Source organism: Eumetopias jubatus, unplaced genomic scaffold, assembly GCF_037043125.1.
Source record: "Eumetopias jubatus isolate StellerSeaLion01/CBP00866 unplaced genomic scaffold, mEumJub1_p1.0 scaffold_1, whole genome shotgun sequence".
In the NCBI taxonomy this organism is placed as follows: Eukaryota; Metazoa; Chordata; class Mammalia; order Carnivora; family Otariidae; genus Eumetopias; species Eumetopias jubatus.
In genome coordinates this window covers 69616294-69634630 of record NW_028274807.1, presented here as the reverse complement: position 1 = coordinate 69634630, position 18337 = coordinate 69616294, and the positions used below count along the sequence as shown (strand labels likewise).

The 18337-nt window shown below is 38.3% G+C and overlaps 1 protein-coding gene across 2 annotated transcripts in view; it reads left to right on the top strand.

Moving 5' to 3' along the window:
* Positions 1–18337, top strand: part of OSBPL11 (oxysterol binding protein like 11) — a 94810-nt gene that overhangs the window by 60190 nt on the left and 16283 nt on the right. For both annotated transcript variants that reach the window (XM_028091314.2, XM_028091313.2), the window contains exons 9-10: positions 7098–7596; positions 10463–10649. In XM_028091314.2, coding sequence (XP_027947115.1) covers positions 7098–7596; positions 10463–10649 — 686 coding nt within the window. The remainder of the gene's footprint in view (positions 1–7097; positions 7597–10462; positions 10650–18337) is intronic.

Below are 18337 nucleotides of genomic sequence, written 5' to 3'. Positions count from 1 at the left end.
GGAAGTCACATGGCAAGGAAACACCTATAATCTTGTTTCTGTACAAATGAAAGAGGTCCATTGGTATACAGAACTGGAGAATCTAAAGAAAAGGATATAATCCCAGAAAACCGTGAAAAACTTTGACACTTCTACTTTGCTCTTACTTCCCATGTTGGATAGTACATTTTGGGTGTTATCTATAACAGAGGTCAGTAAACATTTTCTGTAAGCTATGAGGACACAGGTCTCTGTTGGAACTACTCAGCTTTACCTTTATAGTATGAAAGCAGCCATAGATAACATGTAGGACTGGGCATGGCTGGGTTCTAACAAAATATTATTTATAAAAACAGAGACCAGATTTTCCCCAAAGGCCATACTTTGCAGTCCCCTGGTCTGTAGCCTTCCTACTTTAAAAGTGTGGTCTGAGTTAACTAGATGTGGGAATTCTTTTACAATGTACACATATATCAAATCACTTTAAATATCTTACAATTTTATTTGTCAATTATACCTGTGTAAAACTGGAAAAAGAACATACTGTTGTCTGAAGACTAGTAGCATCACCATTGCTGGAGGACTTGTTAGAAGTTCAGAATCTGAGCCCCCAACCCCAAACTTAGAGGACCAGATCTATATTTTAATAAGATCCCCATGTATTCATACATACATTAAAGTTTGAGAAATACTAATCTATAATTTTTAATTTTAGGCCACTCTTTAGCATTTCCAGTTTATCTAATTACCCTGTCTTCATTTATTTTAGCAATCAATCTGTGATGTTAATTTGAAAAGGAAATTTGGTTCAAAACCTATGTATGTCAGATATTACTACTGTGGGATTATGTACTTAGAATTACTACTGACACTACTTTGCATTAGTATGGAATTTCAGAACTGACACCAGGACGTATATTTCAAATTAAGGATTTTGATGTCAGTGAAGGTAGTGAAAGCATAGATTAAAAGTGACTTAAGGAAAATGTAACTTAAGTAGAAAGCATTTTGCCTTTAGTGTTTACTTTGAAGCATCTCAAAATCAAAACACATTTCTTTCTTTACTTAGACTTACAGTGATTATAGGGGAGTTTAAAAGAAGATGGATTGAATTAAAAGCCTACTAAGAAATAGACATTTTAGGAATTACTAAAGAAACCCATTAACCTTTCCTCTTTAACCTTAATATTTCAACTGGGTGTCATTTCTGTTCTATAAATATTTTCATATTAGTGGTTCAGAAAAGATTATTAGCTGTAAATCAGTTAAGATGAATAATGATATGAAAGGTTTGTTTGGTTATTCTGGTGTTTGCTGTCCCTTAGTAGATTTAGGTTTGTAAGGCATAAAAACAGTATAGGGGTTTATGAGGCATAAGAACATTTGAAAAGAATGTGCTGTGATAGTAATCCAGATGGTAAAGCTTTCTCTAGGCGTGATAACTATATATAATATAGCTTCCCCACATTTGTTCCTTGTTAATTAAAGATATAAATACATACATAACCAACCATGAATTATGAACATTCATGTAACGTTAAAAAGAATGATACTTTTTGAGCAACATTTAAAAATCTGCATGTAGATGTGACTAAACTGCAGTCACATCTACCTTCTTTTTTAACAAAACACTGTTAGAACAAATATTTTTTGAGCCCCTCTTATATTCCAGACACTCTGCTAGGTGCTGGAACTACAGCAGCAAGAAAGGTAACCATGGTCCCAGCCTGCATGTTGTGAATAAGTAATAACTGTTCATTTTGTTCCTTTTTAAATAATATTATGGATTCAGTATAATTATACAGCTCACAGAAAGTTAGGGAAAATAAAGGAAAAAATCTCCTATGATTTCATTACCCTAACAACACAACACTAAGTTTTGAGAATTCCTCTCAGTCTTTCTTCATATAATGTAGTTTATTTATTTCCCAATTTTGTTACATTTCCTTTTTTCAGTTAATACTCTTTCTTTGCGAAATGTATTACACACAGTCTTCTGTGTGCATAAACAGTTTGAAGAACAATGGTAAAATGTGCACCCAGGTATCAGGTCGTGGAACATTGCCAAAAGGCTGCTCTCTGAAGGCCCCTCCTGGTTGTAGTCCCCTGCTGTCTGCTAGATGTAACCACTTACTTGACTTCCATGTTTATCATCTCCCTCCTTTTTTTTTGTGGTTTTACCACCTGCATATGTACCCCATAACAATGTTATTTAATTTAGGAAAAAGTGAACAGCCAGCACAGGTTTAGCTGTATAAGGAAAGGGCCCTGTTGCCATTCATAGAAGAAGCCTCCTAGGAGAAGATAAGCTAAACAGAGTCCCTGGCTTCAGCATCTTATAAATTATTGAGAAAGTTTAGAAGATCCCTTTCTGAAGAAATGAGAAGGCAAAATTCTGAGTGAGTCTTGCCAAATATATGGCTCACAAAGTTAGAGCATTTGGTGTGAGCCAGATACTGGCCATTCAGCAGGAATGTGGAGAGAGGGAAGAATCTGCTCAGTGTTTTCCACCACTAAGCAAACTGTGACCCACCTCCCAACTCTCAGCAGTAGATTGAAGCCAGAATGTGTCTTTGGGTGAAATGAATGTCTTCAGCCAGCCCGGACAGCAGGGCATGGGAAGGAGAGTTGGCACTTCAAGCAGATGCCCACCACCAGCCAAATACAGATGCAGATGGGAACAGTTTCCCTAGAGCATTCTGTCCTCAGGTTTCAAAAGAGGGTAACCGTGGAAGCATGGAGCGCATGGATGACAGTCTTCCTGTGTCTGTCTCTTGAATCATATCACTCTGATCTGGACCGATTTCCCTGTGTCTGCTGTGCAGCTCTCTTCCTGGGATGTCCTTTCATTGTCCTTCTGTGCTAGATCTGTCTTCTGGTTTTTTTTTCTTCTTTTCTGGTTGCCTCTCATTTCAGTGGAGCACATCTTCTTTTAAGCTCTGAGAAAGATCTGTGGGAGACAAAATGTGTGAAGTGTCTTTATTTTGCCCTCATGTTTGATTTCTAGTTTGGATAGAATTTCTAACTTGCAGTTAATTTTTCCTTTGAATATTGCCTCCTTGCTATGGTGCTCTGGTGAAAAGACTGATGTCCATTCTGGATTTGTTGGGAAATCTAGTGTTAGTATCATTAGATTTTCTCTCTTGGGTTAGTGAAATACCCCAGAAGGAATTCTTCTTATCTCCTGCTTGGTAGGCAGAGCAACTAGGAGTGGTGGAGGAGAAGAGAGTCGGGTGGGAGAGGATCTTAGCATCTAATATTTATTTCATATAGAGTTACTTCATACCCCTTTTATCCGTATGGTATCCATTCTCTTAGAAGCCCCTGATGTTCCCCAAACTAGAGAATAAGCCACCTTGTTTCACTCTTTGGAGACTAAACCTCCAGACCTTGGCTGGGATGCAAGAGGGGCACTTACCAGCAGTGTGGAGTTGGGGAGGGGATTTAAGGATTCAGTTGCTCTGCATGCAGATTTCACTCAGTCATCATTATAGGAATGTTAAAATTCCTATAAACTCCCAGATCCAGAGGTACCTGATGCTGTCAGTTCCTGAGCCCTCTCTGGAATCTATGAACCACTGCATAAGAGTCAGCTTTCTAGTTAATTCCCAAAATGTTGCTTTTGGGGGCACCTGGGTGCCTTAGTTGGTTAGGCATCTGACTCTTGATTTGGGCTCAGGTAATGATCTCAGGGTCATGAGATTGAGCCCCACATTGGGCTCCGCACTGTGTATGGAGCCTGCTTAAGATTCTCTCTTCCCCCCTGCTCCCCCCAGCTCGCGTGCACACTCTTAAAAAATTTTTTTGTTGTTCTTGTCTACTTTCCTGGTATCTTTAGATTTGTCTGTATAAAATATATTTATTTTAAGATTTTATTTATTATTTGACAGAGAGCAAGAGAGGGAACACAAGCAGAGGGAGTGGGAGAGGGAGAAGCAGGCTTCTCGCTGAGCAGGGAGCCCAATGCGGGGCTCGATTCCAGGACCCTGGGATCATGACCTGAGCTGAAGGCAGACACTTAATGACTGATCCACCCAGGCGCCCCATAAATAAAATACATTCAATATAATTTTAATGGATTTCAGTAGAAAGTGAAATTAAGATGTATGTGTTCATTTCACCATGAAATGAACCTGAAACATTGGTATCTTTTGTATTAGTTGTATCATCTTCATAACCATCTTTTTTCCCCCATAACCATCTTTTTTTTTTTTAAAGATTTTATTTATCAGAGAGAGAGAGAGAGAGAGAGAGCACACAAGCAGTGAGAGCGGCAGGCAAAGGGAGAAGCAGGTCCCCACTGAGCGGGGAGCCAGACGCAGGCCTCGATTCCAGGACCCTGGGATCATGACCTGAGCGAAAGGCGGACGCTTAACGACTGAGCCACCCAGGCGCCCCATAACCATCTTTTTAAATGATATAAAGTTTATCAGGTGGAATTTCCATATTTAAGTTTGCTAGAACCACAGTTAAAAGCATAGATTTTAATTTTATTTTCACATTTATTTTTCTTTATTCATATTGTTTCCTAAGGCTAAATTTCTAGAAGAATAATTACTAGGCTCAATAGATATGAATATCTTTGGGCTTTTGAAAAATATTACAGGATTGCTTTCTCAATTTGTTGAACCAGATTGCAGTGCCTCTCCAATTCTGCTCTAAAGAAGACTAATCCACAGGGCCCCTGGGTAACTCAGTCAGTTAAGGGTCAGACTCTTGGGGCACCTGGGTGGCTCAGTCAGTTGGGCGTCTGCCTTAGGCTCAGGTCATGATCCCGGGGTCCTGGGATCAAGCCCCGCGTCGGGGTCCCTGCTTGGCGGGGAGCCTGCTTCTCCCTCTGCCTCTGCCTGCCTGCCTGCCTACTTATGATCTCTCTCTCCCTCTCTGTCAAATAAATAAAATGTTAAAAAAAAAAAAAGTGTCGGACTCTTGACTTCGGTTCGGGTCATGATCTCAGGGTTGTGGGATTGGGCCCTGAGCTCAGCTCAGAGTCTGCTTGTGGCTTCTCTCTCTCTCCCCCTCTCCTTTGCCCTTCCCCCTGCTCACACGCGTGCTCTCTCTCTCTGTCTCTCAAAATAAACAAAATCTTTTTTTGAAAAAATAAAACTAATCTTCCTTGAACTTACCTGGCTTTAGGTGTCAAAAGTACCCTTCTTTTGTTTTGCTTTGTTTTCAGTGAAAAAATTTAGATTTAGGGGCGCCTGGGTGGCTCAGTCATAAAGCGTCTGCCTTTGGCTCAGGTCATGATCCCAGGTCCCCGCATTGGGCTCCCTGCTTGGCAGGAAGCCTGCTTCTCCCTCTTCCACTCCTCCTGCTTGTGTTCCCTCTCTCTCTGTGTTTCTCTCTGTCTAATAAATAATAAAATAAAATCTTTAAAAAAATTTTTTTAAAAATTAGATTAAGCCACCTGGACTTCTGTTTATATATTTTTTTAAACGATTTTATTTATTTGACAGAGAGAGACACAGCAAGAGCAGGAACACAAGCAGGGGGAGTGGGAGAGGGAGAAGCAGGCTTCCCGCAGAGCAGGGAGCCCAGTGCGGGGCTCGATCCCAGGACCCTGGGACCATGACCTGAGCCGAAGGCAGACGCTTAACGACTGAACCACCCAGGTGCCGCTGGACTTCTGTTTTGTCGGCAACATCCAAAGCATCATAGATACGACTTCTTGTCTCCATCAGGCCTGATCAGGGTGTTGAGCTTGGCCACCTCAATGTCATAGAGCTTCCTCATAGCCTGTGTGATTTGGTGCTTGCTGGCCTCGACATCCACAGTGAACCCAAGTGTGTTGTTGTCTTCTATTTTACACATGGCTAACTCAGTAGTAAGGGGAAACTTGATGATGGCATAGTGGTCAAGACTCTTTCTCCTGGGGGCACTCTTTCAAGGATATTTGGACTGCCTTCAGAGATGCAATGTCTTGATGCATTGGAAGGTAGGAGACATGTGGATTTTCTTTTTTTGTGCATTTGACTGTTGGCACCTTTCGGCACCACTTTCTTGGCCTTCCAAGCCTTTGCTTTGGCTCCTGCTTTGGGGTGGGGGTGAGAGGGGGAGGGAATTCCTTCTTCACCTTTGGCACCATCTTCATGAAAGGCAAAAATTCCATTCTTGAGGGGCGCCTGGGTGGCTCAGTTAGTAGAGCATGGGACTCTTGATCTCAGGGTTGTGAGTTCAAGGCCCTCACTGGGTGTGGAGCCTACTTTAAAAAGTTCCCTTCTTGGGGTGCCTGGGTGACTCAGTTAAGCATCTGCCTTTGTCTCCTGGGATCGAGCCCTGCATCGTGCTCCCTGTTCAGCAGGGAGTCTGCTTCTCCCTCTGCCTCTTCTCCCGGGCTTGTGCTCGCTCGCTCTCTCTCACACACACTCTCTCAAATAAATAAATAAAATCTTTACTAAAATAAAATAAAAAGTTCCCTTCTTAAAAACAGTTCTCTTATCCTTAAAATTAAGTGTAAGTTAAAATATTTGCTTTGATCAGTGATCTCTTTAGTCTGTCTATTTTCAGGGAATGAAAATTTCTCTTCTTGGGGCACCTGGGTGGCTTAGTTGTTAAGCGTCTGCCTTTGGCTCAGATCATGATCCCAGGGTCCTGGGATCGAGCCCCGCATCGGGCTCCCTGCTCATCAGGAAGCCTGCTTCTCCCTCTCCCGCTCCCCCTGCTTGTGTTCCCTCTCTCACTGTTTGTCTCTCTGTCAAATAAATAAATAAAATATTTAAAAAAAAGAAAATTTCTCTTCTCTTATCTCATCTCTTGCTCAGTCATCCATAATTTATTTTTTAAAAAGGAAAGGAAAAAAAGCATGGCTAGCGTTTTGAGTTTTACTGTCATTTCCCTGATGATACTTTTTTTATCCAGTCTAGGAGTTAGAGGAATTTTTTACAAATGTCTTCTACCTGACCCTCTTGAAATTCTGCATTGGTATTTAATCTTAACCACTTGATTTTAATTTCCTTTTAAGCATGCTTATTTTTTAATGAGACCAAATACTTTTGTGACTTTGTTTTTAATACTCACCTAGAATGAAATATGTTCGAAAAGGTAAGAATAGTTTTCTACAGATATACACGTGGATTAAAATTTTCCTCTTTGGTTGACTTTTGTTGTTGTTGTTTTAGGTGGTGCTTCCTACGTTTATCCTAGAGAAGCGTTCCTTGCTCGAAATGTATGCAGACTTTATGTCTCATCCAGACCTATTTGTAGCCATCACTAACGGAGCCACAGCTGAGGATAGAATGATTCGTTTTGTTGAGTACTACCTTACCTCATTTCATGAAGGCCGTAAAGGAGCCATTGCTAAGAAACCGTACAATCCTATCATTGGAGAAACATTTCACTGTTCCTGGAGGATGCCAAAAAGGGAGGTGGCATCCAGTGTTAGCAGCAGCTCTTCCACCCAGGCAGTCACAAATCATGCTCCTCTGTCGGAGGAGACTTTGAGCCAGGTGGAATCAGACTGTTATACAGTCAGATTTGTTGCTGAGCAGGTTTCCCATCATCCTCCAGTCTCAGGATTTTATGCAGAATGTGCGGAGAGGAAGATGTGTGTAAATGCGCATGTCTGGACTAAGAGCAAATTCTTAGGCATGTCCATAGGCGTGACAATGGTTGGAGAAGGTAAGGAGAAAAACTGTTTTCCAATTTTTAATATCAAACTATAATCTTAAATTTGGGGAAGCTAGATAAATATTATAAATTTGAAATGTTACGTGCCACTTTTTTGTTCCACTTTTTAAGTGTGTTCCAGAATGGTGTGGAGGGAGGCTCATATTTATGGACAAATATAAAGTATCTTCTTAAATTTTTTTCCTGATTTTAAATATAAAATTTTTTATTGTAGAGTATTTGGAAAACTTAGAAAAGTATCAAGGGGAAAATAAACCATTTCTAATACCTCCATCCAGAGAAGGATAAGTTTGGCTAGCATTTTGTATTTTTTCTATTGTGTATATGTTCATACTTTTATTTTTGTTTTGTAAAGTTGGGATTAGTTCTCTATATATAGTTTTGTGTTCTGCTTTTTTGCAATAAATATTCATTTTCCCATGTCACTGATAACACTTTAAAACATGTTTTGATGACTGTATAATACCCTATGAAATAAGATATTTACCATCTTTTATTTAACCATTTCCTCTATTTGGACATTGAAGTTGTTTCCATATTTTCATTATTATAAAACACTCAAGAAATATATTACCTAGAAATATCTCCTAGCTTGATCTTTTCTGTCTTCTGAGGAGGTAATATTTTAAACTACATTGCCAGTCTTTAATTTCACTTCAGCAAAAGGTTATGAAAAAGTAAGGTAATACCCAAAAAGTAAACAGCAACAGAAAGCTTCCACAGAAATCATTGAAGAATTAATGAAAATATAATGGCAGAAAAAGCCCTCCCATTTTTATGTTAAAGGAAAACCCTTGTGCATGGAAGAATTTGTTCAGAATGTAAAATTACAGTGTTAGCATGGCATAATTAAGCCTGTGATACTAACATTTTGAGACTGTGTTACAGTAGCTGTGAAGAAAATACTTTATCCCCTCTTTCACTTTTCCCCATTGTTAAGATCTGCTGTGATATGAGTCTTAACCAATTTCCAAATAATGTATTAAATTAATCAAAGCTTTTATAATATTAGAAAGTACTCGTGTTTTATTAGTTAAAAAAAGTTTGCCATCTTCATTTATAAGCTTCATAACATTAGCTCTAAGATCTTCATAAATCAGTTTATTTTATAGATGAAAAAAAACAAGTGTAGAGGTGATGACATGTTCAAGTTTACAAAAGCTAAGACATAGCCAGATTTAGAACATCCTCCTTTAACATATTCTCCCTGAGGGCTTTTGTTGGAGGAGTCCTCAGTAGGTTAGCTCCTACTGAGAATCTGGTGATGGTAAGCCTCTTCAAGAAAGGAAATGCTTCAGGAAATAAGGAAAAGCATTAATATCTTAACTTTGCATTGATCATGAAGGCAGTATAAAATAGGTAATTTTTAGTATTTCTGTGCTAATTATATATTTATGGATTACCTTTTAGAAATAAAATTTCTATAGTAACCTCATTAAAAGTAAATAAAATCAGAGAATGGGACTTATGACAATTCATTTTGTTCTAATAGGAGCATGTTTTGTTTTTATTGTTGGGGGAAATTCCATGTAATGATGAAGTAAGTGAGGTTTTAGAATTCTTTGAATCTGTTGTCCTAATTAGTCTATTATCATATACATTCACAACTGATTTTAAATTATGTTGTGTGTGATACTTATGGTAAATATAGTCTTAGAAATCAGAGATCAGAAACCCAGGTTATAAGGTGATGTATTCTTAGAAAAGTAATCAAAACATCTTTTCTGACTTAAAATGAATCAGCAGTTACTATTAAACCCTTAAAATATACCCAAGTATGTTGTTTATATGCCTTCTGACAGCTCCCATTATATATAAATGTATTACAGCCAGAACCAGGTTCCTTATGAAATGGCTTGATAATTCTTGATTTATTGTTGCCCTTTGTGAAGACTGTAAAGGTAATATAAGAAAATAATTGGTGTTACTTTATATAAAGTAGACTGCTTTAGAATCTGTCTATTTGCTTATCCTAAAAATTTATTAAAATATTTATTACGACTCTTGCCCTTATTTGTGAACATTGAGAACAGAGTACTTAATGAGCATTCATTAAGAGAAAGATACCATTAGAGTTCAGACTAGTAGTACTTTTTCAGTTCAGTATTTAGTCTGATAGTGACCCAGGTAATGAGCTTGGGTTAGTAATGTAACTCAAATATCGTTAGTGTCTCTTCGTTATCTAGTATAAATTGATTATTCATTAATGTAGTTTCTCTTCCTGTATTTTTTCTTTTAAAAAACCATCTTTAATATTGCATCACTTAATATAAAACAAGTCCCATTAGAATAATATTTGTTTGAAAACTCACTTCTATCTCTTGTAGCCTCACACCAAATACTTCAGAATTTGGCAAACAAAGTTGTTACTATGACCATAGTTTTCATAATAGAATTAGTTTTTTTCTTCCTAATATACATTGAATGAAGAATGCTTTTTTTCCCCATTGAACTGAGAGTAGGTTCCGTGACTCTATAGCATCAGACATTTATTTGTTCCCAAACTGAGAAAGTTATTAGTACTATGATCAGACCATAACATGATTCAATATAACGTGTTCTTAAAATCTGACTTAAGGTTTTAAGAGTCTGTTAGAGGGAAATTTGGATCTGTTTCCACTCTAACATTCCCATGAACCCCAAAGGGATAGCAAAGTCATAATGAAAGTAACCTAGATCCACTACTACCAGGAATGTTATCAAATACAATTGTAAGTGAAGTTAGTTTAATCCAAAGTTAAATGAAAATTAAGCAAAATAATGTTTATTTACTAGACTTAAGAAAAAATAATATGGATGTTTTATAACTTTTTTTTTTTTTTTAAGATGTTAACCACCCTCATGTTTTCATATTCAGGTATCCTCAGTCTATTGGAGCATGGAGAAGAGTATACATTTTCTCTACCTTGTGCATATGCCCGGTCAATTTTAACTGTTCCCTGGGTAGAACTGGGTGGTAAAGTCAGTGTCAACTGTGCAAAAACTGGGTATTCAGCCAGCATCACTTTTCATACTAAGCCATTTTATGGTGGCAGACTACACCGGTAAGAACATTTTAATGATATCCGGCTCATATTCTACCAGTTTGATCTTGTATTATAACTCCTTATTCTTTTCCTGCTTTGTTTTATGTGGATGGAGTTGGCCTTTTATTTATGTCTATTTTTTCGAGACATTCTGGGCATCCTGATCTAGTTTCTTTAAGATTTTATTTATTTATTTTAGAGATAGAGAGTGAGAGTGCGAGTGGGGGGGACGAGCAGAGGGAGAGAGAGAAGCAGATACCGCGCTGAACACAGAGCCCAACGCCGGGCTCAATCCCATGACCCTGAGATCCTGACCTGAGCCAAATCCAAGAGTCGGATGATTAACTGACTGAGCCACCCAGGCACCCCCATCCTGATCTAGTTTTTAAAATAGTGACAGATCTGTCTACTCTTATAAAATTTTCCTGGTTAAGCTAACAAGGTGTAGAGTAGAATTCCTAACAAATGAACATTCAGTCTCTGGCCCAATTTCTGCCTTTAAAGGGGTTCAGACTAGATCCGGGCCTCAGTGAAGCCAGGTTGGTACAAGTTGGCATGAAAATATATCTAATCATATAAAATAGTTCAAGTAGCACAGTGATGGAAACCAGTGTTTTTAGGTACTAATACTGTGAATAGGGGCTTTGTTCTGATCCCATCTAGGAAATGGCCAGTTCTTATACCCCCTTCTCAGCTTCTCTCAGTCTCTTCAGCGCTGGTCCAGGTCGTGCGAACTCCATGAAGACAAGCTGTCTAATAGAATCTTCAAAAGGATACTGACTCTTTTCCTTAAGCCCTTCATGTCTATTCTGACTGTCCCTAAAGTAGGGGTAGTTTTCTCTGTCTATAACTCTTTTGAAAAATACATCTCTTGTTGAATATTTTTACAAAGTAAAAATATGAGCACTTTGATCCGGACATGGAACATTACCAGCATCCTGGAGATCCTGTTCATGCCCTGTTATATAGTTACACACACACACACACACACACACACACACACACACACACACGCGCGCGCGCGCGCGCGCGCGCGTTAACCATTTATACCCTTTCCTCTTAGGGTAGCCACTATCCTGATTTCTAACACCATTGATTAGCTTTGCCTGTTTTTGAACTATATACTACAATGAAATCATACACTGTATTCTTTCACATTTGACTTTTGCTCAATATTATGTTTTTGAGATTCATCCATGTATAGCATGGTTCATTCTCCTTACTGAAGACTGTATTACATTGTATGACTATGTCACAGTTCACTTGTTTATTCTCATGTTAGACATTTGGGTAGTTTCCAGTTTGAGGCCATTACAAGTAGTGCTGCTAGAACATTATTTGGTGAATGTATGTATGAATTTCTGTTAGATAGATACCTAAAAGTGGAATTACTGGCTCATAGGAGATGGAAGTTGAACTTGAGTAGGTGCTGACACAGTTTTAAGTGGTCATTACCAAAGTAACACTCCCTGCAGCCATGTATGAGACCTTCAACTGCATATAGCTATTTTACTTTTTCATTCTTAGACAGCTGGTACTTAACAGTTTTAGAAGTGGAAAGAAAGATTGATTGATTCTGAGACATTGAATGGGCCTTTAAAAATACAGACTTCAAAACACACACGTATTACCCAAACAGAACCACTAGACATTGTCAGAATAGTCACCTTTTACCCTTAGAGAAGGTATTGTTATGGTTAACACTTTGCTTTATGTGTCTCTACTTACACCTCATTATAGTAATCACAGGATTCAAACCTTACAACCAGCAGGGGCTTTAGATGTCACTAGATCAACATTTGCTAGGAGCATATATCCCTTTGCAACATGCCTGATAACTGATCTGTTCAGTCTGTGTTCAAACATTCATTATTCGCACAAAACTCACAGTGTTTGAGGGGCAAGCAGTCCATTCAGACTCCTCTTATTTATATATTTATATAAAGTTAGAGCTGAAATCTGTACCCCTGTAACATTCTTGAGTAGAATACTTAGGGAAAACAGCTATAGGGATAAATCTTCCAAAGCCAGCACCATCTTATTGTCAGTGACACTAAGGTAATTCTTAGTGGCCTGTTGTTTATTTTTTTCTTTTTTTTAAAAGATTTTATTTATTTGAGAGAGAGAGAGAATGAGAGATAGAAAGCACGAGAGGGAAGAGGGTCAGAGGGAGAAGCAGACTTCCTGCTGAGCAGGAAGCCTGATGCGGGACTCGATCCCGGGACTCCAGGATCATGACCTGAGCCGAAGGCAGTCGCTTAACCAACTGAGCCACCCAGGCGCCCTATTTTTTTCTCATAAGTATTATTTTCTGGGTAAGGAAACATGGAGTGATTTTAGTTGTCTTTTTGCAAACTATTTCTGGTTCCTGAAACTTCATTCTGAGAGTATGTGTTTGTGCATATGTGTGTGTTATTTGAAATCCTACAGGACTCATATTACCTGTAAAAACATTTGTTTTTAAAAAAACATTATTTAGGGTGCCTGGGTGGCTCAGTTGGTTAAGCAACTGCCTTTGGCTCAGGTCACGATCCTGGAGTCCCGGGATCAAGTCCTGCATCGGGCTCCCTGCTCAGCAGGGAGTCTGCTTCTCCCTCTGACCTTCTTCCCTCTCATGCTCTCTCTCTCTACCATTCTCTCTCTCTCTCAATAAATAAATAAAAATCTTTAAAAAAAATAAAAAAACATTATTTATACACAAACTTATTCTCTTGATTGATTTGTCTTATTTCCCCCAACATGGCTGTAAGCTTTTTGATAGAACTGTACTGTTTTGGGCCTTCTGTTCCATCTATACAGTGCTATGTACATAATAAGTGATTTGTAAATTTTTGCATATTTTTCTTTGGAAAGATTAGGTGTGAGTTTCTCTCTTCTTGGGGATAGAATCTAGTCCACCCTACCAAATTGTACCTGTTCCTTTAATATATTACTCCTTTAATAAAATTACTGGCTAATCTCTTAGGTATGAACTCTTAGCTCTGATTTTTTTAGAGCTTCACTCAGTTGCTATCCCATTTCCTCCCCTAGGAGAGCCCTGCAGAGGTTTGAAAACAGCTGTTGCAGGCTCTCTTCATTTTTCTCTTCTTGGAGTTTAACATCTTCATTTCTTTGACAGTCATTCTTAATGACGTGAAGAACTAAGAAGGTAGTTTTGGTATTGGGATGTTCTGCTCAGTGCCAAATAGTTGATAGTGAGATGAAAATACTAGAGCCACAGGCAAGAGTAAATAAGTGGCTTTTTTTTTCATATTAAACTTGCAGTTTTATTCAGGTTTGATTTTAACAAATGTGTCGGGGAGAGAGCCTGCAGGAAAGGGTGAAGCCCATGGGAGCAGGGCCCTCCCAGATGCCTGAGGAGGGGGCAGGTCCCCTCCCCTCTCCTCCTCTTCCATCCCCAGCTAAAGGTATTTGGGAAGAGACACGGGCATAAATCAGTGGATATTAACAACATGGGTGCCAGCTGCTGGGGCAGTGGGGGTCAGCCTCTCGGGGGGCACTGATGCCTGTAAACACCAACAGGTACAGAAAGTTGTGTTGGGCTGTTTAGTTGGAGCTAAACTGAAACTCCAACCCAAGTCATGATACCTTTTTTTTTTTAACTTTATGTTTATCTGTATTCCTGTTCAGTCCTTGACATTTGACTATATCTCTTAACGGTGATAGAAGAATACAATATACTATTTTGCTGACAAATCTGATCTTTATTCTGAAGGCATTGGGGAGCCAATTAAAATTTTAAGCATGGAAGTGATATATGTTATTACTTTTATCTTTTATTTTGAAGTCATTTCAAACCTACAGAAGAGTTGTACAAACTCTCATATACCCTTTGCCTAGTTGCTGGCATTTTGCTTCATTAGCTTTATCAAAACCTCTTTTTCTCTCTCTATATACATATTATTATCACTATTATTATTCCTGAAATAGTTGAGAGTTAAAGACCTCCTGACACTTTAAAATATTTTAGTCTGGGGGCACGCCTGAGTGGCTCAGTCAGTTAAGCAGCTGACTCATGATTTCAGGGTCCTGGGCTTGAGCCCTGTGTCAGGCTCCTTGCTCAGCAGTGAGTCAGCTTGAGGATTCTCTCTCCCTCTCCCTCTGTCCCTCCCCCCACTTGCACGCAGGTGCATTCCCTCCCTCCCCCCCCAAATAAATAAATCTTTTTTAAAAAATAAAATATTTTAGTCTGAATTTCCTAAGAACAAGGAAATTGTCTTATACAATCACAGAATGGTTATCAGATTCAAGAAATTTAACATTATGTTAAATTAATACTATTATCTAATGTACAGTCTATATTAAATTTTGTCAATTTTCGCAATAATCGGCAGTATTTTTTCTCCTACCCAGGATCATGCATTCATGTCATTGTTATGTCTCTTTAGTCTTCTGGAATATTTCCGTTGCCTTTCTTTGTCTCTTATGACAATGACAGGTCAATTTTATAGAATGCTTCTCAGTTTGGTTTTGTCTTTTTTTCTTTTTAGGTTCAGGTTATGCATTTTTGACAAGAATACCTTAAGCAATTTTGTGTCTGGAAATGATATATTTTAAGTATTTATTTCTAAAAAGACCTGTCTAGTGGCAGGTGAAGAATGGACTGGGGGGCAAAGGGAATGAAGAGAGATTAGAAGAAGGGAGACTGCTTAGACCTTCAGAGTTGACCCTTCAAGGATGTAGAGGAGGAGTCAGAGGGCATCTAAGATAGCTTTGGATAATTATTTACTGCCAGTAATAAACTCTAAAACATAAGTGTTTGAAACAGCAATTCATTATCTTTCACAGTTTTGTGGACTGACTAGGCTCAGTTGGGTGATTCTCACATGATGTCCTTCATGTTGGTTGAGGCTTCAGCCATCTAAGGGCCTGACCCAACTAGATATCCAGGGTTAGCTCACTCATGTGGGAGAAGGCAAAAGATCTGGCTGTGGACCAAGAGCCCAGCTGGGACTGTCATTCAGAGGGCCCACATGTGGCCTTCCTGCATGACTGCAGCTTCTTCCACCTTGGCAGCTAGGTTCCTAGAGGAAGCATCTACCAGTATTGTGAAAGCCTTATTGGTTGATACTGGTTTTCATATTCTGACTTTTTGAAGACCCCTAATAATTTTCAATAGACATCCTCATTTTTGTTAATGATCAGTCATCATATTTGCTCTCTTGTTTATTTCAATTTCTTACCTAAATTGGCTTCTTTTTCCCCTTCATACCCTTTACCTATCCACAAGGACACACTCATTTGATTTTTCTGTCACTTGGAAGTACTTATCTGTTCTCTAACATAGTCTCTCTCTTTCCTTTGCATCCACATATACACTCTTTCCATAACTGTTGACGGATACTGTTAGCTGACTCTAAAGTTTCCGCATTTTTTCCCATATTGATCTCTCCCAAGACCAGTGGTTTCATCTAATTTCTCATTTAAAAGATTCCTATTAGAAACAGACTTTTCCATTTTTGATATCTTTTTTTTGGTTTTACAGAATATTATAATGAAAGCTTTCTTTCATGCCTTTATCAATGGCCATGCCTCCCTCCTCAGACAGCCTAGTTTTTTACTGCTATCTGCAGTCAGAGCAGACACATGATCTGCTGTCTGCATTTGATATAAATATATTATCTTTCACTTGTCTTCCCTTACTCCCTCATTTTCCACAACGCTCTCTCATGCAGCCAGGTGAGCCTACTTAACTATTCCTCAGGTCCATGTCTATCTCCTGATCCCATTTTCCACACTCACTTTAGGATGATGATGATTTTATAAAGTCATCCTAAAGCGAGGTGAGGATTATCAATATAGATAAATAGATATAGCACTCTTTCTATCTATCTATCTATCTATCTATCTATCTATCTATCTAGTGGTATGATATTAAGATCATGTGAACTGTCTGCCAAGTGACATACTTTCCTGCATACTAGAGGCACAGTATAAAAAGACTACCTCTGCCTTCAAAAAGCCTTCAGTGTAGTATTAGAATCCAGCACCCTATCTTTGGAAACCATTTGTAAGGCTTTTAGGAAAAATGTCATATATAACCGTTAAAAAAACAGTCTATTATATAGTGATCATAGCAGTGGAACAGGGATTAGATAATTATTATACCTGAAAAGAAAATTTAACTCCAACTCAGGTTAAAGTAAAAAAAAGAAACATGATGCTCAACATATTTCTCATTGTCTAATAAAGGAAGCCTATCACTTTTTCAAGAGAGACAGACTGTTTTCCTGGTTTTAAAATTTAAAGGGATTTGTTGCAGGTATCCTTATGTAGTGGCATTTAGAAACATAAATAGGCAAGAAACCTTCGCAGTGGAATTATTTAAGTTCCTAGGTTTCCAAGTATGACTGAGTTCCCATCTGTACTGTAGTCAAGCAGACTTGTAGCCATGGTGTTCTTTGTGTCCAGTGAGCTGTCATTACACATAACTTTTGGTTTTGGATGTTTGGTTTGCTCTTGGATTCCAAATCCCTCTTACCTCAGTCTCCAAAATCTGGTTCATAGATCATTTACTTATTGGCCCCTGTATCTCTGCCTTGAGTTATGAGTTTACAGACCTTTAATTAACTTCTCCTGATTGAAAACGATGGATGGGGCTCCCTAAATTTCACTGTGTCTTTCTGGTTCTTAGGCCCTTGGCTTATACTTGACAAATACTGCTTAGGCTTCCTGTAGCCCGAACCACTGGGCTTTGGTCAGATTGCCTTTTGCATCCAGATAAACCACAAGCACTTGCACACTGATTAGACCCTAACACCTGCCCACTATTCTCTAAGTTCTGGATCTCTATCTTACCTGACCCTGTTGTTATTTATGTTCTATGGTGAACACAAAATGCTTCATTAAAAATAATTAGACCTGGGGGCGCCTGGGTGGCTCAGTTGGTTAAGCGGCTGCCTTCGGCTCAGGTCATGATCTCAGGGTCCTGGGATCAAGCCCCACATCGGGCTCCCTGCTCAGCAGGGGGTCTGCTTCTCCCTCTGACCCTCCCCCATCTTGTGCTCTCTCTCGCAAATAAATGAATAAAATCTTAAAAAAAAAATTAGACCTGTTTATTCCGATCTTCATTTGAGCTGTATCCTGTCTGTCTGTTGATAAACTAGTCAGATAACTTAGTCTTCAATAAACTTTCAACGACAGTAGTGTTTGAGTTCTCTTGCAGTTCTGTGTTGATGATGATTATTTTTGTATACCGGTACTCTTTTAATTTTTCTATTTTGGCAAGAGAATATTAAATTTTTTTATTTATTTTTTCAATTTTTCTACCTCTTACTGGTTTAGCTGGTTTCTATATTTAATTTAAGATTAGGCTTATGTGATTTTATACAGAATCGGTATATCCAGAACCTCAAATATAGGGACTCCAAACTTTTAAGTAAATAGGACTAGTTTTTTTAAAAACGTTAAATTGTAATGTTATAACATTTTAAAACTGTAATACAAAAGAAATGTTAATATTTTTCATATTTCTATTTAGTTTTAATATTATAGTTTTGTTTGGAGCAAGCATTTAAAGATCACACTTTGTGATCATTTATGGTAACTTAGTCTCTAGTTTGAGTCCGAATATTCTTTCTAAAAGATTAAAGTTGACGTTTTTTGAAAAAATTATCTAGTAAGCTGTCATGGGATTTACAGATTCTGACTTTGGCACTGACAAATTTAAGTGAGCTATATAACCAATTTAAACAGAATTCAGAAAG